The 21,967-nt window shown below is 46.3% G+C and overlaps 1 protein-coding gene across 3 annotated transcripts in view; it reads right to left on the bottom strand.

Moving 5' to 3' along the window:
• The window catches only part of NAV2 (neuron navigator 2), a gene marked incomplete at both ends in the record, with an annotated part of 737,881 nt that overhangs the window by 387,665 nt on the left and 328,249 nt on the right, over positions 1–21,967 (bottom strand). For 2 of the 3 annotated variants that reach the window (XM_080694783.1, XM_080694784.1), the window contains one exon: positions 11,768–12,025. The exons of the other annotated variant lie outside the window; for it this stretch is intronic. In XM_080694783.1, coding sequence (XP_080550909.1) covers positions 11,768–12,025 — 258 coding nt within the window. Of the gene's footprint in view, positions 1–11,767; positions 12,026–21,967 lie in introns of those variants that run through there. 3 annotated transcript variants of the gene reach the window in all.

Here is a 21,967-nt window from a genome sequence, read left to right as displayed (position 1 = left end):
GAGTTTTTGTGGGAGCAAATGGTTTCAAAGATCTCCGCTGCCTCGGGTGTCCTGACGCTAGTCCTTGGAGGCACAGGTCTTGAAGCAGACATCCCAAATAAGCCTAATTATTCTAGATCTGGTTTTATCACCTAAGCAATATCTTTTCCTCCAGGGCTTGCTTTCCTTGGTCTCCAGACAGCTAACGACCTAAGTTTGTACACCGGAAGGTCTGACAGCTCTGGGATGCTGCAGCCCACGCATCTTGACGTAAACATGCGTCACTCTCAGGTCTGAAAAGAATCAAAGCAAATCAGCATGAAATGGGGACTGTGTACAGAGCTGCAGCCCAGCGGCATGTGGCAGGAGGACAGGAAGGAGGTTCCTGCCAGCTGTGAGACACATGGACCCCGCCGGCCCAGCAGCACGGGGTGACCTGGGGGACAGCAGCCACAGCTGTGGGAGAGGGAGATGGCACTCAGACTCTCACAGGATGTTGGCAAAAGCCAAACGGGGCTACTGATTCTTTCAACATGAAGCCTCTGGTGTCAGGCTGGGACCAGCGCAGGGGGCCTTGACAACAAAGAAACAGAAGGAGAGGGTTCACGGCCAGAAACATAGGGCAAAGGCTCTGGGGAAGAGGAGGGTGAGAGGTTTGATTGTCAGTATGGGAGACAGGCTTCTCCCAAATACTAGCAAAATAAAAAAGTGTGATTCAGAGCACAAGTTTGGAATCAGAAAAACCTGTGTTTGAATCCTGCCCCTGTTCTGACCAGCTGTCCAAACAAGTTCCCAAACCCCTGTCAGGTCAGTCTCTTCACTGACTCCTATTTTTTTTTTTTCTTACTGGTAAGATTGGATCAATAACATTGTCTCTGAAAGGAAGTATGAGGATCAAATGAAATTATGTATGTGCTATGGTTTGAATAGAATTTGTGTCCCCCCAAAGTTTCATGTGTCAGAGGCGTGGTCCCCAGGTAGCTGCATAGGGAGGTGGTGAGACCTGTAAGAGGTAGGGCCTCATGAGAGACCTTTAGGTCATTGGGGGTGGGCCCCCAGGAGGGAGCACTGGTCTCCTGGAGTCAGACCTCCCAGAGAGAGTTGCTATAAAGATCTGAGGCTGACCTTTAAATCCAATTCTGACTTCCTGTTTGCTCCCACTATTGCCATTTGCCATAAGGTAACACAGCCCAGAGGGACCCTGAAAGACCCTGCGCCATGCTATTTGGAGGCTATTTGGATTTTTAGCTTCCAAACCTTTAAGCCAAATAGATCTCTTAGCTCCATATGTAGCTGCTTCAGGTATTTCATTATAGGAATGCAAATTGGACTAATACAATAAGGAAATGGCATGTAAATGGTTATAGTAATCATTATAACTAGAAAGTCTATCCTATCCTAGGATTTTCTAAGCTTTCCATTTTCCTAAGTGATCAAAAACCTCCAGAACCTTTTCAGGTCTTCCTTCCAGGTGGGGGGCACAGAGAATCTGCCTGAACTCTTTCAGCCCATTTTAGCCCATTATTACATCCTGACAGATCTTATGTCACTGGAACTGTCAAACAGTTTGGACACTGTAACTATTCTTTGTATGAAGGAATCTGCCTCCACCCTCTACTTGGCCAAACCAGGCAAATTTCCCTAAGACTTGCTATTGGAGAGTTTTGTTGATGCCTCAGGCAGGGTGTAGGAACACCCCAAGAAAGAGCTATGTAAAATCTATATAGTTTAGCCACAGCTTTATGAACACAGCTTGTATTAGTCAGCTTTCTGTTACTATAACAGAAACCTGAGAGAATCAACTTATAAAGAGAAAAGGTTTATGCTGGCTTAGAATTATGAAGGTTCTAGTCCATAATTAGTTGGGCTCATACCTTTTACCTGTTGGGGCATCATGGTGGGAGCATGCATGTGGTGGAGAAAAGCATTTACTCTAGTGGGGCATGGTGGCACACACCTGTTATCCTAGTACTTGGAAGGCTAAGAAAGGGGAATTGCAGGTTTGAGGCCAGACTCAGCAATTTAGACCTTCAGCAAGTTAGTGAGACCCTGTTTCAAAATCAAAAATAAAAAAGGGCTGCATATGTAGTTTGAAGGTAGAATACCCCTAGAGTCAGTCCCCAGTATTAAAAAGCATTTACCTCATGTCCAGGGAGTGAAAGGAGAGAAGAAGGAGGCAGAGTTCTACAATCCCTTCAAGTGCGCACCATCAACGAAATGCCCCAAATGACCCATTAGGCCTCCTTCCCCTACCTAAAGTTCAAGCACCTCCCAATAGAACTCACTGGGAGCCAATCTTCAACACACAGGCCTTTCAAAGACATTCTAGGTCCAAGCTATAGTATGCCTCATGCTCAACAATCCACTTACTACTGTGTTCCATTCTTTTAGTGTCCCTCTTCATCTTTCTTTTCTGCTTCAAATATTAACTCAAAGCTTTGCTCTGTGCAGATCCTGTACCTGCAGGAATCCAGAGAGGCCCATCTCAATGAAGTCATGGCCCAGCTACACAAGCAAAGTCTCTGGGAGGCTCTCAGAGCCTAGGGAAGATGTTATATCTAGATCAAGGTAGGGTCAGAGGCTTCCTGGAGGTGGCAACGGTAACCCTGAATTTGAATGGGCAGAGGGAGGGAGCAGTTAGTCAGGCAAAAGAGACCTGAGAGGAGGGGAGTGAAAGAAGGATGAGGCAGAGGAAAGCCAGCTCCGGCTCGCTCACAGTCTTCACCTTAAGTAGGGCTTAACCAGGGATTCTGATTCTTTTTAAATGTCTACATTCAAAGGCACTTCTTTTTACATTTGTCACTTTGGAAACATCTTAGATTTTTTATAAAAGAGTACCAAATGAAACTAGATCTTGTGATTTCCGCAAAATGTCGGCAACCATTCTCATCAAAGAATAAGGAAGGCAGCCAAGATGTTGGTGCTACACCAGAAAGGAAATGGAAGGTCCCAAGCCTGGTGAGACCAACTTGGCCAGGATAATGTGAGTCCACACAGATACACACACACACACACACACACACACACACACACCCTCATTCATGTTCTCATGAGCACACCATAGATATAAAAGGCATTGATAACATATGCTATTTGGCCAGGGCTTTGTTTTGTTTCCCAACATTATATTGTAAAAAATTTCAAACCTACAGAAAAGTTGAGAGAATTGCACATATATCTCCACATAGATTAACTTGTCAGCATTTTTTTTTCTTTCTCTCTGCAGATAGTCTCACCATCCCCTCATTTGAGTTCATTGCTGATATCAAGACATTTCTGCATGTATTTCCCAAGGAAAGGGACTAAGCCTTGGGGCATTATAACTCTGGACCACATCCCCAGCCCCTTTTATATTTTACTTTGAATCAGGGTCTCACTGGGTTGTTAAGGGCCTTGTGAAGTTGCCAAGGCTGGTCTTGAACATGTGATCCTCCTGTTTCAGCCTCCCCAGATTGAGAGCTCAGGTGTGTGCTGCCTTGCCTGGCTACAAAAGAACCCCCAAACCATTTACATTGGTAGAATAATGCTATCTAATATACATTTTATACTTGAATATATCCAATTGTCTCTGAAATGGCCTTTGTAACATGTTTGGTTTTGCTCCTCCAGGATCCCAAGGGTTTCCCATTTGATTTGGGCATCATAGCATTATAGATCTCTCTCTCCCCCCCGCCATCTCCCTCTCTCCCTCTCTCCCTCCCTCACCCCCCCTCTCTGTGTGGTACTGGGGATGGAACCCAGGGGCATTCTACCTCTGAGCTACAACCCCAGCCCTATTTTTTATTCTTCTATTATGAAAGAGGGTCTCACTAAGTTGCAGAGGGCCTCACTAAGTAGCTGAGGCTGGCCACAAACCTGCAATCCTCCTGTCTCAGCCTCTTAAGTACTGGGATTTTAAGTGTGCACCATCACGCCCAGCTCTTTGGTCTCTTTTCTAGAAGAGTCCCTCACCTGCCTTTTTACTTTCATGATGCTGATACTTTTGGAGATCCTGGGCCTAGTGTCTTAAAGAATGATCTGTTACTAGAACTTACCTATTGCTTCCTCATTCAAACAATTATTTTCAATCAGATTGCCCATTTTCCCCTTCATCTATCTAGGACCAGCCCTTCCATATATGCTCAGTGATGAACCTTAACAGGTCTGGTGGCCTCAGAGAACTTGGAACTTTATACAACCTAGAAGGATTTAACTAATAGTATTAAGTGTCTAATGTTTATCTGATATTGAAAGGATGTTTTCAATATTTCCAAATTCTGAAAAATGGAGTGAGGAATCAAATGACATATGTATCGAGCCAAAAAAATTAAAGCAATTTAATTTGATTCAGTATAAAGGATGCCTTTTCAGATATTTTTTTCCAAAGTGTTTTCATATTCTCTATTTAAGAACCTTGATGCTGGGGGCTCAAATAGAGATGGGTTCCATTCTGGGTGTACTACTTACCAGCTGTGCTACTTAGCTTAACTTCCCTTAGCCTTGATTTCTTCAAAGGACATCTAAGGAGAAAAATGCTTAAATCAGCTCCATGTCTAAAATAATTCCCTCTCTTAGTCTTTACAATAACTCTTCAAATCAGGTAGAGCAGGGACTACACACTCTGTTGTGTAAGTGATGTAACTGAAGCTCAGAGAGACAACTGGACTACTTGAAGGTCACAATGCAAAGGTCAAAGAGATGGAACTGGAACCAAATTGCTGACTCTGACCCTCAGAGCTGTCGTTTCTAGTTTTTTCCAGGAAGCAGCACCTACCTGTGGGATATTGCAAGGATTAAATGACATGACACCTGTCTGGTGCTGTGCATTAATGCTGATACAGACCTATGCTCAATCAGTGTCAAAGTCTATGATTATAATTATTTGTATTGTACCACCCTGCCAAGAGTAACTGATTTTGTTCAGAGGCTCTGAAAGAAGCCTTGAAAAGTAAGCTGATATTTATCTTGACCAAGCCCCCCTTTGTACCCTACCATCTCTCTCAGCAAGATGGGGTTGGGTAGAGAAGGGAAAACCCCAATTCACTGCTAGTATCAAGGTATCATGTGGAAGGAGAGACAAAAGAATTCTGCGGCTGCGGGGTATTGTTTGCAAAACACAAGAGAGGGTCTGTTTTCCTTGGGAAAGGGGGCCCTGAACCATGAGTCATTCTGAAGGTTTTGCGTGGGTGGCTTGGAGCTCCTGTGAAAACCTTTGAGTCACTCAGTATTGTCTAGTATAGACTGAAGCACAAAAGCCTGACCAAGTTTTATTTCCCAAATCACATGGCCCATTCTGCCCAAGACATTCTAGGAACACATTGTCTACTTCCTCGAACAACGTGACTACAAGACAGAGTCACCATTGAAATTAGCTCTGCGGCCATTGGTAAAACACCACTGGGCAACTAGCCAGGCCTTGGGGCACCTTAATGCCCAATCCAATCACAACTTTCAGTTCCCACTACAACCATGCCAGCTGTGGGAGTGATAAGGAGCCATTACGAAGCCCATGCAAGAGGACTATTTCTTTCTTGGTCTTGTCCTAGGCTGGGCCATCATATTGAGCACCTGCATTCTACCACCTCTCTGGTGCCAGCTCAGGCAGGCATACAAAGGAGGCTTCCCACAAGTGTGGTTTGTAGCCAATCTCTCAGTTTCTTAGTGTTACAGTGATGTCCATCCTGTCTGGGCCTCAAATGTGGAGGTTTTGATGAACAACTTTGGATATGACTTCTCTGGATGAAGTTCTTAATTTACATTTGTTCCCTATTCATCCAACCAAAGCCCTGCCACATTCTGTGTTTCCATGATGCAAGGCATCTGTCCATCCACATAATCAGCCATGCACTTGGGAGGCAGAGAGGTAGGGTAGAAAGAACATGGGCTTGGGATGAGGCAGACATGAGCCAAGCCTGGCCCTGGTTTTGGGTGGTAAAAATAGAAAATACCATATATTCCTTGCTTAGTCTGGGCCAGACCCTGTGCTCAGCAACCTATCTGTGAGAGCTGAGTCCTCACAGCCAACTTATGAGTATCACCCTTTTTGCTTCACAAATGAAAAAAAAAAACTGAGATCTATAGATATTAAGGAATTTACCCAAAGTCTGGATTTGAATCCAGATCTGTCTCAATGAAGCCCAATTTACCACAGAAAATGCCCTCCAAGGGATGCGTTCCCTTGATCTCAACACCTCATGTGAAATGTGTCGACCAGTTTTTACATGTTACCCAGTTTCTTATGTCTCAAATTAAATAATCAATGTATAAAGAGTACCGCAGATGACCTGGCACATAGCATATGTTCCATAAATGTTCCCATCCCTACTGCTGAGGTGGATTCTAAAAAATAAGAATTTCTGACTTTAAGCCAAAATCTTGCTGGGTGGTTTGGCTTTTCTATACAGGCTTTAGGAGAGTTTCTGAGGCCTAATCAACACACCTCTCTCAGGGCTGCATCTCGCACGTCTTCTAAGTAAATAAAACAGCCAGAGAATTGGGGCTGGAAACTGTGGTCACGGAGAAAGAGGGTGTGAGAAATGGAGAGCAAACCTAGTTGTTCTGAGGGCTAGAATTCGGGTTGTGACTCCTCCAGCCTCGCCTTTGATGTGTGTGTGCTTACGTGCACTCAATACTTTAAGCTGTTCCATGTGTATATATTTGTGTATGTGTGTGTATATATGTATATATACACATACCCAGAAGTAGATGTATTTAGACGCAGATATATATACACACATAATGATATCCTAAATAAGCCACCAATACCACCCTTAAAGTGGCTTTAGAAAATTAACCCACGGAATAAGCAATAATACGTGAACTATAAACATTCTTGCATGTTGGCAGATAATCACACTACACATTCCCCTCCAAGAACCAAGAAAGAGAAGAAAGGGAATAACACAATAGCAGAAACACGCACTAATCAAATCCATAATCAACTTTGATGATGGAGCAAGGATTCTAATCAAAACACAATGGGGCAAAGTTGCAACAGGTTGTAAGCTTGGAGCTGCACTCTCTTCCCGGGGCCTCACCCATGCTTTCTTTTTAAACATCTAAAACACTTGCAGAGGATTTCAATCAGCTCTAATTACTTTTTAAGAGAAACGAGTTGCAAGCTGAGCTCTAGCTCCTAAAAACAGGAAATATCAAAGTATTATATGTATATTTTTTCCCTCTGCAACTGCTTCTTAAAAATAGGTTGATGTCTCCTCAAATAGCTCAAAAGTGTTCCTTATCTGAAGGCTGGCCAGAAAAGGTTTCTGAGCTAACACGAATTGTGCCTTAAAACAATTCTTTCACATGGTCATAATTTATACACAAGGGACTAGAACAGTTGCTGTATATGCTGTTCTTGGGGAAAAGCCAGGTATCTCCATCCTGGGAAGGGGATTCAGGAGACATGTGCTCCTAGCAGGGTAGTTTTCTCTGCTGGAGGTTGAGAACCAGCTGTGGTTTTGTGGGAGAGACTCCAGGTGAAGGGGTTAAAGGGGTAACAGCGGTGCTATACCTATTAGCCATTTGCTGGTTAAGTTAGGTCTTTTCCACTTCGTAGATATGGGGAATAGGCTAGCAGGATGAATAGGAAGTCACTGGCTAGGGAAAGTTGCTGAGTAAGAAAAGAGCAGCCACAGTTTTCCCTGTAACTACCACATGGGATATTCTGAATCCCAAGTTAATTATAATAATCACCATCATTTCCCAAGGGTATGGTATGAAGCTGTAAACCAGGTCCTTACTAGATGCCACCTCCCCAGCCTATCACCACCAGACAGCACATTCAGAATTACCATCTACCAGGAAGCCAGCATTCGTATCCAATCCAACCACTGCAAAGCCTCTGGCCTTTCTCTTCATCACCTTTTCAAATGGAAGATTCCAGACTTGGAGTGATCTCTTGTTGCCTGAAGTGACATCCACTCCTGCTCCATGGTCATGCACCACGGCATGACCTTCCATAACCCTTTCCTGTTGGGCTCATTCTCCCCTTTCCTCTTCCCTACCAGCCATTTCTACCTGTCTCTGAACCCCAACCTACCTCCTGCTCCTGCCTCCTCCATGAGATCCTGTGGAGTTCTCTCTCTCTCTCTCTCTCTCTCTCTCATCTCTCTCTCTCCCATGGTACTGGGAATGGAACCCCAGGGATATTCTAACTCTGGGCTACACCCCAGCCCTATTTTTTATTCTTTATTTGGAAACAGGGTCTCACTAAGTTGCAGAGGGCCTCACTAAGTAGCTGAGGCTGGCCGCGAACCTGCAACCCTCCTGTCTCAGCCTCCCAAGTACTGGGTTACAAGCGTGCGCCACTATGCCCAGCTCCTGTGGAATTCTTTAGCTGGTGAGCCTCTTCCCTTCCTTTCATCACCATGGGTTCCCAGCCCCCAGCGCATCTCTTAGCCCTCCCTGTGTTGTTCCATGTTGGGTACAAAGCTATGCCTCCCAACTAGACTATAAAATCCTTAAGGCCTAGGCCACATCTTATTGCCTTGCAGGTCTGCCAGAACATCGTGGAGGGAGGCAGCAACGAAGAGAAGGCAGGTCCACAGGTGTGCAGCTGGCTGAGCTGGGCTCCCCGCTCTGTCACACTGGCTGAACAAGCCACTGTACCTTGCCGGGCCTCATTTACTCATTGAGCTCAGTGGCTACATCTGTGACCTGACAAAGCAGGGCCCAAGAGTTATCAGGCAGGCTCTGTGGCTATCTCTGCACAGCATCATGGTTAAGGGGACAGAGTCCAGGGGCAGACTGTTCAAGCTCTAATTCTACTAAATCTACCCCTGCTTCTCACAAGGCTACTAAACCAGGGCTTTGCCTTTATTTCCTCATGTGTAAAATGGGAGGATAATAAACAGTTATTGCATTGGATTGTTATAGGAGTAAAATGAGTCACTTTATGTCAAGTACTAGGACAACTCCCTGCACATAGGAAGTGCTTGCCATGTAAGGATTTGCCACTATCATTAGCATCATTATTGTATTATTATCATCATTGAAAATGGATGTGTCACACCTGCTATAAGTGCTGCTGGGAAGGTGAATGGGTGAATGGGCCGGGCACATCGGACACATGACAGTGGTCCTGCCTTCCCCTCATTACCCCACTGAACCTGATTCTGTATGAGGCTTGTGACAGAGACTCTATAAATCTGTGTAAACAGACTGATACCTTCACCAGGGCTTGAAGGAAAGAACCATGCCTTTTGTCATGTAGCGGCTATAAAATCTAGGCTCAATAAACTCTCTGGGCCTAGCAATATAGGTAGCTAATTTTATTAATTGTTCCTTGTGTGCCACACATGGCACTAAACACGTTTTATTATTCTTCATGCTCACAGCACTTCTTGTGGTTGTTTATGCCCGTTGTGCAAATGGGAACTCTGAGGCCCATAGAAGTTAGTTAATGGACTAGGTCACCCAGCTAGACAGACACAGGATCCCGCTATACCCACATGACTTTAAAATCTGGGCTCTTAGCCACTGCACAACTCAGCCTCCTGCAGAAATCCCCCAAATAAAAGGAAAGTAAGGGCCCCCGAGATATCATTTTCCATTGGATTAATCATTTCCTGAGTGTCTTCTAATAATAAACACTAGGTTTTAGACCAGGGAACTACCAGATGGCAAGTTAGACACAATTTATGGGCCATAATCAAGGGAATTTTCTGGAAGGTGAATGAATATTCACCATGTTAGTCAGTGTGTGGGGACACTCTGTGGAAAGTAGGCAAATCCCTTTTTCGAGAGTCTCTTTGACGTTGGGGTGGGGCTGTGAGAACAAGGATCTGCTACCTGTCATGTAAAAGAGCCCCTAGGAACTCTGGGCATTGACAAGGACAAGGTAAGCTGAGAAAGCCAGGACAGTTCACTGGGAAGTGCCAACTTCCTCAGCAGTCCGTGCAGACCTTCCTCCTGTGGACAAGGGCCCACAGAGGGCAAGAGAGGCGGGACGGGGGATGTTGGGAATTGGGAGCCAACAACGAAGAAGTAAGCAAGGCCTCCAGGGCACAGGATCAGGCTAGTTCCTCCGGGAGATGCTGGAGGGCATTCCCCCCCCCCCCAGGGAAGAGGGTGATGAATCACCTTTCCAGGACCTGCCCACTGCAAGACCTCCACAGTGTTTAGTGCTGAAAGGTCAAATGGGCAAAAGCAGACAGCTGCCTGGCTCTGATAACCCCAGTGCCTACCTTCCCTCATCGCTCCAGTCCCTCATCGGGCTCCAGGCCATGTAAAACATTCCGAGTCACTGTCCTGCCCTCTAACATCTTGTCCACTATACCTCATACCCCACCTATCGCCATGGCTGAAGAGGAAGCCCCGGCAGGAGGCACCCTGGAGTTTAATGCCATTTCAGAGTACCCTGGACAAATCCCGTGGCTAACAACAGAAAAAGAGCACAGCATACAACTCTAGCAGAGACAGAGCCCTGAGCACAGAGGAAATCTTGCCTTCCTCCCACACACCATCACTCAAAGCTGTCAGCTTCCAAAAATGTTTAGCAAGTGCAGCAGCAAGGGCCATGCTTATCAGCCTGGTGTGGGAGCCTGATCTGCCGGGAGGGCCTTCTGTAGCCCAGAGTTCCAAAAGTCTGCTTACAATTAGCTTCCAGCTCGTTCCTCCATCAGAAAGGCTAGGAATGTGTTGAGCGCTAGCCTCTGATCAGAGAAAACACCAGGAGAAGGTGGGGGGGACAGTGTCAGCAGAGAAGTGCCTGCCAAAAAGGTCAGCTGGTCTGTTGCCACCAACCCCCCAAAACACCTCCCCCCTCTGGCTTCCCGCCTGTCCCTACTGGGATAGTCACATCCGTCAGGTCGGTCTGTCCCCAAAAGTCCCTGCTGATTGCCTGCCAAGAAAATACAGCATGCCCCTGCTCCCTCCTACCAGAAGAGGGGGAAATGCAGCAGGGGAGGGCTGTAGGCCAAGAGAAACCTGATTGGCCCTTGCGGATTTCCTTAAAAGAGATTGCATGACCAGGGCTTGTCACCCCTCCGGACTGGGTGATGCCGGCTCTGTCTGGAAAGGTAGAAGTCACTACATCTCTTCCAGCTATTCTCCCACCCCCATTCCCACACCCACCCCCCCAATCCCACCTCCTCAGTCACCCAGACTACAGACACCAGGATCTACTACCCAGGAAGGAGGGGCTTAGTTTCGGCCGCCATTCCGAGGCAGCCACCCCCACACCCAGCGCTACAGCCAGCCAAGACGCTAGGAGTCTCCAGCCACCGCCGCAGTCCCCACACCTCGCCCAAATCCCATTCCTCTAAGGATGGAGCCAGCACAAGCCATCATCAAGCCAAGGGGAGAGCAGGTTCACGGACACTCTCTCCCTCTTCCTGGATCTTGCAGCCAGGCCTGAGGGCTTTCAACCCAATGAGGAGTCAGACTATTCCTGGTGAAGAGGAAACCGGGAAGCAGACACACACACACACACACACACACACACACACACACACACACACACACACAGTTGCAGCAACAGATATGGTCTTCTTGAGCCTAGGTCCTCAACATGCAAGACTTGACATTTATAGGGTTGCACGCGCTTTTGGAGAACACCCCGGCCGTGCCCCCAACATGATGCCGCAGGCGTGCCTGCACCCAGGGTTTTGCAGAGCTCCTTATGCAAACCTTGGGCACCCGGGCCACACCCACTGGCCGGTCCACTCATGCATCCCCCAGTCGGCCAGCCTAAAGGGAATGGTTACACTCCCTACCCCATAGTAGCCCTTTCCCCCATATGGCCTTGACCCCCTCCCATGAAACATTTCCCCTACCCACCCCAGAACAGTTCCCCAGGACCTCTCACCTGGGTATCGAACCCATTTTCCAGAGAGCCGCTGGTCCGCAACGGGAGCCCCTCCCCCGCCGTTTCCTGGAGCCCCTGCGATTTCAGAGGTATCTGGCTAGGGTAGGCGGTCTTGCTCACCTCCACCTTGCTTCCCAACTTAAGGTAGCAGGGCTGGGGGCCAGTCCGGGCCGGGGGCACGTGCAGGATGGGTGCGGCGCTGTGCACGGGTTTGGGCAGTCCCGACTTCATTTTGGAGGCTACCAGGATGGCCGGCATCTTCTCCCGGGGCTTCGGCTTTCCCAGCACGTCCCTGGCAGCGGCGGCGGAGGCGACCGCTAAAGGCAGCGCGGGCAGCAGAGCAGGCGCCGGGCCTCGGCCCGCGAGGCGCCCACCACCAGTGGAAGAAAAAAAAAGAATCCCCGGGTAGGGGAGCTCGGAGCGATCCGGCGATCGCGCCTTCGAGGTGCAGGGATGGGGTCGGTGACCGGTCGCCGCGTTCAGCGAGTCCCACCTGGATGGATGCTGCAGCTGGGTCTCACGCCCCTCCTGGGCGGCCTGTTCAAGAGCTCTGGGCGTTCAGGGACTGCTGCCTCTGGCAATTTTCCTCCTGGGAAATCGAGGCTTGGACACCCATATTAACTTGCCACTGCGTCTCTAAAGCGAAGCCCCGATGGAAGAGACACAGGAGACGGGGACGCACGGGTTCCGCTCCAACGACAGCCAGTGTGAGCGGGCGAAGGAAGGAGAGAGGGAGGGCGCACGCAGCCGAAGACGTCTCCACCGAGAGGCAGATGCCACGCTGATCGCGAGCACCGCAGTGTCACCGCGACGCAGCAGAGGCGCGGCGGGAGCCCCCGAAAGGTCTCTCTCGGCGTGACAGTCACCACTGTCCAGAAGCTCCTCGGACGAATAGCACCTTAGCACTTGCGGGTCTGCACATGCTCCGTGCGCTATAGCGCAGCGAGGCTGTGGCCGTGGGGCGTGGGCACCGGGACGCGCGGCTGGGCAGGGCTGAGCTCGCGGGCGGCCGCCGCGCTCCCCGGGAAGGCAGCGCGGGCTGCGGGGCTCCGAGCCGGGGAAGACAGGCTGGGCCCGCGGGCTGCGGCGCGCTCTGACAGCCCGGGCCGCCCCGGCGCGCCCATTGGTCCGTCGCGCGCCAATCAGCGGCCGCGGCTCTCACTGCAAAGGGGGCGTGGCCTCAACTCCCGGGTCGCCGCCGAAACTCTGGGGCGGCGAGTACAAAGCGGGCGGGTGTCCGCGCTGCGGCGGCGCTCACGCCACCCCGCGCCCCCAAACCTTCTTTTGAAAAATGCCCTTTCGAACGCAAACGCCCGACTCTGGGTCCCGCGAGCACCGTTCAGGGGAAGTTGGTTTCCTATTTGAAATGGTTCTGGTCGCCTTAACGGTTCGAGCCTTCCGGAGGCGCGCCCGCCGCTGCTGCCCTCTCTGGCCGGGCCGGGCGGGTCCTCGTCTCCCGCCCTGAGGACACCACGCCCGCCAGGTCTCCTTTGCCGACTCTTCCAGCAGGGCCAGGGGGCCCGCCAACAGCTTCCTTTTCAGTTTTCAAAGGTTGCACATTTCACGTAACTATTTGAAGTATTTATAGGCAAATACAATGCCTAACGAAGCTTCCCGCCCTGAGACAGCTCCTCCTCGCAACCGACTCGGGACTCTGTAATTAGAGTGGACGAAGGAAGCCTAAAGAGGCTTCGTGACCCCGGCAGGCTTTGGCCAAACTTGGCTGCGTTTCATGTATGAACCCCTCCCTGTCCTCCGCCTCGGACACACTGGCTGCACAGGTTTCTCCGCTTTACTTCTCTGGCACAGATTCCTTCCCTCCGCTCATTTGCGCTTTGTATTCCATGGTGACTCAAAGTATAAGTAAGTGATGGAAGGAAGCCCGGATGATCTAGGCAGGCCGGAGCCCTCGCGATTCATAGACGAGGAGACCCACCCCGTAGAACGACCTGGATCTGAAATAGGCAGCTTCTTCAACCTTCCATGCAATCTTCTACATGCATGTTTTCACATGGAATAGGTGGAGGTTTGGCTAAATTCATGCAGGGTTGTACATTAGTGAGAAAGAGCATGGCAACAGTTTAGCACAAGTACCTGGCAATACAGGGGACCGATAAAAGCGGTATCCCTATTAAGTTTCTGCTACTCCACCCACCCATCATCTCTATAAACTATTTGTCTCTTCCAGCTCTAGGATATAGGTAATCACTTTATGCCCACTCTATAGCCTCATCTACAATACTGATAGCATTGATTTATAATTATGGACTGAATGTCTTTGCCCCCCCTTAAGTTCATATGTTAAAACCCCAGTCCTCAATGTGATGGTATTAGGAGGCGAGGCCCTTGGAAAGTAATAAATTCATGACCATGATGGAGAAACCTTACTGATGGAACTAATGCCCATATCAGAAAAGACAGGATGGGGATGATCTTTTTCTGTAGTTGAGGACACAGCCAGAAGGCAGCCTTTGTGAACCAGGAGAAGAGTGTGCACCAAAAACCTGACCATGTTACAGCCTGAGCTCAGACAACCAGCCTCTAGGCCTGTGAGAAATAAAGTTGTTTAAGCCACCCTGTCTGTAGCATTTTTGTTCTAGCTACTGGAACAGACCAAGATAACCAAAGGAAACTTCAAAAAGAAAAAAATTTTTTGGTGGTACTGGGGATGGAGCCCTTCTACCTCCAGGCTACAATCCCAGACCTATTTTATATTTTATTTGGAAACAGGGTCTCTTAAACCAGTGAGGCTGGCTTCGAACCTGCACGATCCTTCTGTCTCCACCTTCCAAGTGCAGGGATTACAAGTGTGCACCACCACACCCAGCCCGAAACTTCAAAACTTTAAAACAAGCAGTGCATCATTAAGAAATGATAAGTGCCTTCTTACTCTAGTCTGTTCTTCCCCCACCTTATCTTCAGTTTATTCTTTATGTAATGGATCCATCAGCATTCTTGCAGCTCTAATATAAAAGACTAACCATGTAACTTAGAGAAAAAAATATTTATTTTCTTATACTTTCACTTTAACAACATGTGAGGCCAGGAACTGTAGAACTCAGGGCATGAAGACAGAAATCAGAGAAAGGGAGAGCGCATGGGCTGTGCTGACATATTGGAGGTGGAAAGTAAGAGAGAGAGAGAGAGAGAGTAGCTCGGTGTGGTGGCGCATGCTTGTAATCCCAGCATTTGGGAGGCTGAGACCGGAGAATCACAGTTTGCAGACAGACTCAGCTACTTAGTGAGGCCCTCTGCAACTTAGTGAGACCCTGTTTCAAAATAAAGAATAAAACATAGGACAGAGGGTGTAACTCGGTCAAATGCCCCTGGGTTCCATCCCCAGACCTGCAAGAAAGAGAGAGAGAGAGAGAGAGAATGAATGTGTGTGTGTGTGTGTGTGTGTGTGTGTGTGTGTGTTTCTGTGCACGCACGCTGTGGGAGGAGGAACCACCTATATAATCTCCAAGGTCACAGCTCCAGGGACCACCTCCTTCAGCCAAGGGGTGTCATCCAGGTAAATTTATTACAATGGATTTATCTACTTCTGAGATAGCAATCCTCATGACTTAATTATATAAACCTTGACTATTAATAAATGAGCTCTTTAGAGGACATTTATACTGAACAATAACATGTAGTGATGTTCTTCTCTAGCTAGGCCAAAATACACATAGCCTTGTCTATAAGCTTGTTGTAATTAGCCTTCCTCTCTCTGAAATTAAGTCACATGTGGCCCCCAACATTTACACAACTTTTTGCCATCTATGCCTTCTCCTATACCGATTTCATGCCTTATTTAACTCATTGTTTAAACATTGTCTTCTAAGGGAATAAACCTCTCAAAGTTAGGAACTGCATTTTAACTTTCCAAAGCATAATGCTTTGGAAAGACAGCTACTCAAATCATTACTGAATGAATGAATGAATGAATGGATGAATGAATGAATGAATGAATGAATGAATGAATAACAGCAGCAATTCTCAAGGAGCAGAGGTTGCTTTTTAGACCTAGGAACATAAGGAAATAAATGTTATGCTATATGAAACCTTGAATTCTTCTTCTGACAGATGTAAATTCTCATTTTTACAGATATATCAAGAATTGTAGAAAGAAATTGTAGTCTTTATCTAAAAAATCAAGGAGATATTCCACAGCATTCCCATGACAGATGCAGCGGTTCTTAATTGTGCTCCCCCACCATGTAGAAGCAACAACATCACCTGGAAATTTGTTTAAAAAATCCCACCCTATACCTACTGAATTCAGTCTCTCCAGGGTTGGAGCCCAGCAATTTGTGTTTTAAGGAATGTTTAACTCAGCAATATTAATGCATGGTGAAGTTTGAGAATTCTGTCCAAATTAATGTATCATGCATTCACTGCAATTCCAGGCTTCTTAAACCTTAATATGAATGAGAAATACCCAAATCTTGTCAAAATACAGATTCAGGGTCAATAGGTCTGGAATGAGACTGAGATTTTATTTTTTGAATAAACTCCCTGGTGATGCTTGTGCTGGTGGCCTGAGCAGTAAGCATAGTTAAAGCATAGGCAGCAAGCTGGGCAAGGTGTGCACACCTGTAATACTTGTATTTGGGAGGCTGAGAGAAGAGGATCACAGGTTTGTGGCCAGTCTCAGCAACTTAGGCCTTCCGCAATTTAGTGAGACCCTGTTTCAATCAATCAATCAATCAATCAATCCATAAGTAAATAAATAAATAGAGATGGGGAGTGTAGCTCAGAGGTAGAATGCCCCTGGGTTCAATCTCAGTTCCACATAAATAAATAAATAAGTAAACAAATAAATAAAATTAAAGAAAAAGTGTTTCCTCTCAAAAGCTGTCTGTAGTTAAGTGACTTACTGTCACAGTGTTCTTCTGTCGTGTGTGTGGGTCTGGGGGTGGAACCCAGGGGCATTCGACCTCCGAGCTATACCTCCTGCCCTATTTTTTCTTTATTTTGAAACGGGTTCTCACTAAGTTGTGGAGGGCCTCACTAAGTAGCTGAGTCTGTCTGTGAACCCGTGATCCTCCTATCTCAGCCTCCCAAATGCTGGGATTACAAGTGTGTACCACCACGCCCAGCTCTGTTACAATGTTCTGAAAAGGCACATCTATGGAGTTGGAACAGCAACCAGGTCAGCTGATAGTCTGCCACAGGTAGAGAAATGGAAAACAGTGATATACATACTATGTATTTGCCATTTAAAATTTTCTAATTAAATGGGATTGCCACCAAGATCACTTTTTTGAATGTGTGGCTCTCAGCTACACACAAATATGAAAAAAAAGTGCATTCTTTTCTTTGACTAAAAGTACTTCTTTCAAATTACCTAGGATTTTGTAAATACATGGGCATTCACACTAACTAACCCTATGTGATTTATATAACCAATGGCTGATAATTTCTCATCTTTCTTGATTCAAGACCAAATGCATCTTTTAGTCAGTTTCCAAATATCTTTCTCTGCTTCTTTATCCCTTTAATAAGTCTATTCTGGACCATGTTTCATCTCCATTTTGTCTTTTATTATAGACCTTCATTTTTCTTACTTTAAGCAAAAGTTATTATCTTGACCAGGCAAGGGGGAAAAAAGCAAATGAGAGGCAAATAAAACAATTGCAAGATTCTTCCTTAAATAAGACTTTCTCAAATTATTTAAATGATCTGTAAATTTACCCCTTCCACATGGATGTTGTGCTAACATGAAAGAAATGATTTTAAATTAGCATGTTTGGCAAGCATTGTTAGCTAAAGGACGGAGAACAGCAAGCTGCTTGGGGGAGGGATTTACTATCTGGATTTTAGAAAACATGTTTTCTTTTAAAATTTGCGCATTGTGGACAAAGATGCAAAGTTGAAGCAGTGTGTGTGTGTGTGTGTGTGTGTGTGTGTGTGTGTGTGTGTTGCTAGGGATTGAACCCAAGGGCGTTCTACCTCTGAGCTATACCCCTGGCCCTATTTTATTGTTTGTTTTGAACAGGGTCTCACTAAGTTGCGAAGAGTCTTGCCAAGTTGCTGAAATGGGCCTTGAACCTGGGGTCCTCCTTTCTCAGCCTCCCAAATATTGGGATTACAGGTATTCTCATCATTTTAAAACTCAACTTTGACAACTCTTTCTCTTCTGACTCTAAACTTTTCAAATCACCCTAATGTCACTGACACATCAATTGAAACTAACTATTCCTGATGGTCCTGAGTTTGGATGGTTCCCTGGCTGTAGAAGTTACCATCAGATCTGGATGCACCGGCTGCGGCCCTCTTTAACCCTCCATGTTAACCTTTGGTGATTAGCTGAGTGTGAATTGGGTTTCAGAGCTGACCTGCAAGTGACAGCCCTATCAACCCATCCTTCATCTGATTAAAGAACCTATCTGCCTGACCTCCCAAGAAGGCAATTCTGTGAGGAGCTGAGAACCTTGAAACCACTGCCTATCACCAAAAAAAAAAAAAAAAAAAAAAAAAAATGCAGGGATCTGGGGGAAAGTCAATAGCTCCAATTATAAACAGTGGGAGAAATGTTGCAAGTCTCTGTAATGATATAAAAAGCAAAACATTCATGAATCTCTTTGAGAGTAAAAACATCCTTGTTCTTAATGCTCTACAACATGAATTGGCATTTGGCATGGATCACAGGAGGCACAAATGCCCACCTTTTAGTAGTGGTTCAACCAAGAGTTCACTCATCCTAGACTGCAGAAAAGCCGAGTAAGAACCAGAGGATAATTCTTTATGAAGCTTGCACCTCCACCCACCCACTCATCTCCAAACTACTTTTAATCTCAAACCTTTTGGTAGGGTCTGTGTGCAAATCTGTATGCACAACAGTGATCTCTGGGGTCTTTTTTGAGAGCAACAGATTAGTGATTCCTACCTGTAGATCCTAGAGAGTGAAGGGCACATGCAAATGTGTGTGCGTGCGTGCGTGCGTGCGTGCGTGCGTGCGTGCGTGCGTGTGTGTGTGTGTGTGTGCAGGCATTGAAAACAATTTCCCTGGCTAAATATCAAGTGTCCATACGGCTAGCCGTTGGGTAGTCAGTGGCTCAGTCATTAATTCAATAAGCAAATTGTCGAGCACCATCTCTGTACTAGGCTTTGGGCATATGGTAAGAAAGAGATAAGAATGTTCTGCTCCCTACTTTCAGAGGTGGAAGGATGCTATGCCTGCTTGTCTCAGCCTGAGGACTGCCCTTTCGCACAATGAAGAAATTGGGAGAACTGCCTCACAGTATAGTAGGGGAAGCAAACAGGGCAGTGGACCAAGTCTAATAGAGCTAATGCAAAGTATACAGTCACAAATAGACTCTTCATGGAGCTGTCAGCTTTGTTGGTTAATTGAACTTTCTAACAAAAGAACTGAAGAGGAATGGGGAAGTCTCCTTTTGTTTTCACTATTAGTGTTGAAACCCTAAGAGGCTTGGGTTCCTCCTGCTACCTGGAGAAGTCTAGGAAGCATTCTCTTGTTTACATCTTGCCTTATTCCACAAAGGATTTGAGGTAAGCCTATATTCAATAAAACTGTGGCTGAATATAAATGAACGTAATCTTGGAAAACATTCTTATTCAAAACTTAGACTGTGACTACTACTTTTGCCTCCTGTGGGTGGGAGAAGGCTGTGTAAATAACTCATATCAGTGGGAATAAGACCACATATCACTTCCTTCCTATTCAGGCACTAGTAAGTGGGTGTCTGGGATTTCATAGTCAGTCAGGTCAGGACGACTCAAGAGCCCTTGTAGGTATAAGGTCTTAGGGACACACTAGTGAGTATCTGGATATCTGGAGGCCAGGGTGAAATATCTTGTCTATCTTAAGTGAGGCAATTTCTATTTCTTGGGAGAAATTTAATGAGAAGCTCCCCCCAAACAGGTAGCCAGAGCAATGTAATGAGACTTGAGACCAGAAGCAGTGAAGTGGTCAAGCAAAACCCCTTCCTTTTCCTCAAATAGCAATAAATCTTGCTGTGCAATTGAATTCTTTGAGTGAACAGATTTTTCTTTAGTCAGAATTATTTTGAAAAGCTGATTTTTGAATCTGGGTTTGTTTTGGAGCAGAAAGAAAAGAACAGGGAAAAGAGATAGACATGAGTAAGATCCTGAATTTGATGGGAAGAAAAATTCAGAATGAGGGGTGACTATGACCATGAAACCATGTGTCCTTCCCACTGTCCTTGTTCCTCTACTCGGTCAATTGCAGAAAACTGGAATTGATTTTCCTGTTTGACATGGGATCGGATTATCAAGCAAATTTGAATGTCTTCTGACAAGGAGTCGGGATCAGGGAAAATGCAAATAAGAGACGAACATCTATGGGGAGTGTGTGTGTGTGTGTGTGTGTGTGTGTGTGTTCATCCAAAGATGTAAAATAGAAGAGGAAGATGAACGTGTCTAGGATTTTCCATTCACACCATTAGCAGTACTAATGACTTGGTGAAAATTTTATGAAACTGTACCTGCCCTATTTTCTTTGTCTCTCCACTGTCAGTTGCCGAATTCTGGAATTAAATTTCTAGTTTGACATGGGATCAGATTATCAAACAAATCTGAATATCTTGTGACAAAGGGTTGGTATCACGGAAAATGTAGTCCTGGATGGTATCATCTAGGATTCTGCCTGCAGCAAGTGAAGGAGAAAGAGACGGAACTGAATATGTCCCGATTCCTGGCTGGATCCTACCTGCACCCATTTTTGTTACCTTGTTATTTTTAATTCCCTGTTCACGTTTTCATGATCACAGATAAGCAGGAAAATGTAATCAACTTACAGGTCTATAAAACTGATCATTTAACAAATTGTTCCTTCTTTTGTATTATCCATTCTTCTTTTCACACATTAGACAAGACAACCAGAGTCGACCCAATAATAATGATGTTGCTAATAGAAATGGTCATTTATGAAGTTGTTCTGACCAGAAGACAGGGACTGAGGCAAGCATTGGACTTACATTATCTCTAATTCTCACAACAATCCAAGGAAGTGGTTGGTTATTGTCATTTTCATTTTCATTTTACAGAAAAGAAAGCAGAGGCCCAAGGAGAGTTCAGCATCTTATCTAAGATTCCCACAACTAATTAGGTGGAAAAGGGAACCCAAGTGCTTGGAGTCCAGTGCCTGGACTCTGGACACTGTACAGTATATACTATCAAAGAAATACTAACTACCATGATGGCGACAGTAGAAACGGTACCAGAGCTCCCTGTTCCTGGTAGAATCCCATAGCTGTACTGTACTGTGGTTCCATTACCTCCCTTCACAGCTGTGGAAACAGGCCGGAAGGTCTGGTACTCACTCAGGGTGAGAGTGGTAGTGGTCTTAACAATGAGGCAAGGAATGAGCGCCAGTCTTTGGGGTCCAGAAGTCCTTAAACAAGAAGCTTAAGAATCACCTGAGAACAGATCCTTATGTTCCTCCAACAGACCTAGAATTCTGAATCTGTGAGTCTTCATTTTTAAATAAGCCCCAAGGCAATGGAACTCATGCCTTGCTTTGCCTCTTTGTCTGTACATTACAGTCACTTGAAATTAAAACAGGAAGGCTGCCCAGGTCCCACCTGGGACCAATGCAGTGAGAGAGAGAGGGAGGAGAGGGAGAGGGAGAGGGAGAGGGAGAGAGAGAGGGAGAGGGAGAGGGAGCGCGCATTGGAACCCAGGCATGTTAGTAAAACTCTCTTTGGGTACAAATCGAAAATAACTGTTCTAAGAAATGCCATGAAGGCTGTTCTTAGAACACTTCATAGAGGGGAATTATTGAAGAAAAATCTGATCATTTGAATCAGTGTTCTTAGACAATCTGGAAAATCCCAGGTTTTCTATTGCTTTCTGAGGAACAGTCTATTCCAGCCATTCTAGCTGGCCATGCAGCCCAAACACAGCCAGGTAATTGCCCAAATGGCCTGGGCATCAGCGCTGTGGGTGGCATCAAGCATCCTGACCGTTACTGATTACTAGGTCCTTGCTCTGTGCAGGGCCTTCCTGCGGCTCCCTCATGCATTTCCTCTTTTGGTTACTGCTGTCATCCTGGAAGCCTTCATGCCTACCCTCTGACTCTGCCCCAGGCATGGAGCCTGGGGAGCATCTACTGAGAGAGACTCTTGGCCAACGTCTGACTCCTAGGGAGCCAGGGTACAGGGCTGGGAGAGGAGGGTGGGGACCAGCAGAGTTTCCTCTTGGAGACCTGTACTAATTAAAGGGTGTGCTAGT

Source organism: Muscardinus avellanarius (assembly GCF_963383645.1).
Source record: "Muscardinus avellanarius genome assembly, chromosome: 1".
Lineage (NCBI taxonomy): Eukaryota > Metazoa > Chordata > Mammalia > Rodentia > Gliridae > Muscardinus > Muscardinus avellanarius.
This window is presented reverse-complemented; position numbering and strand designations above follow the sequence as displayed.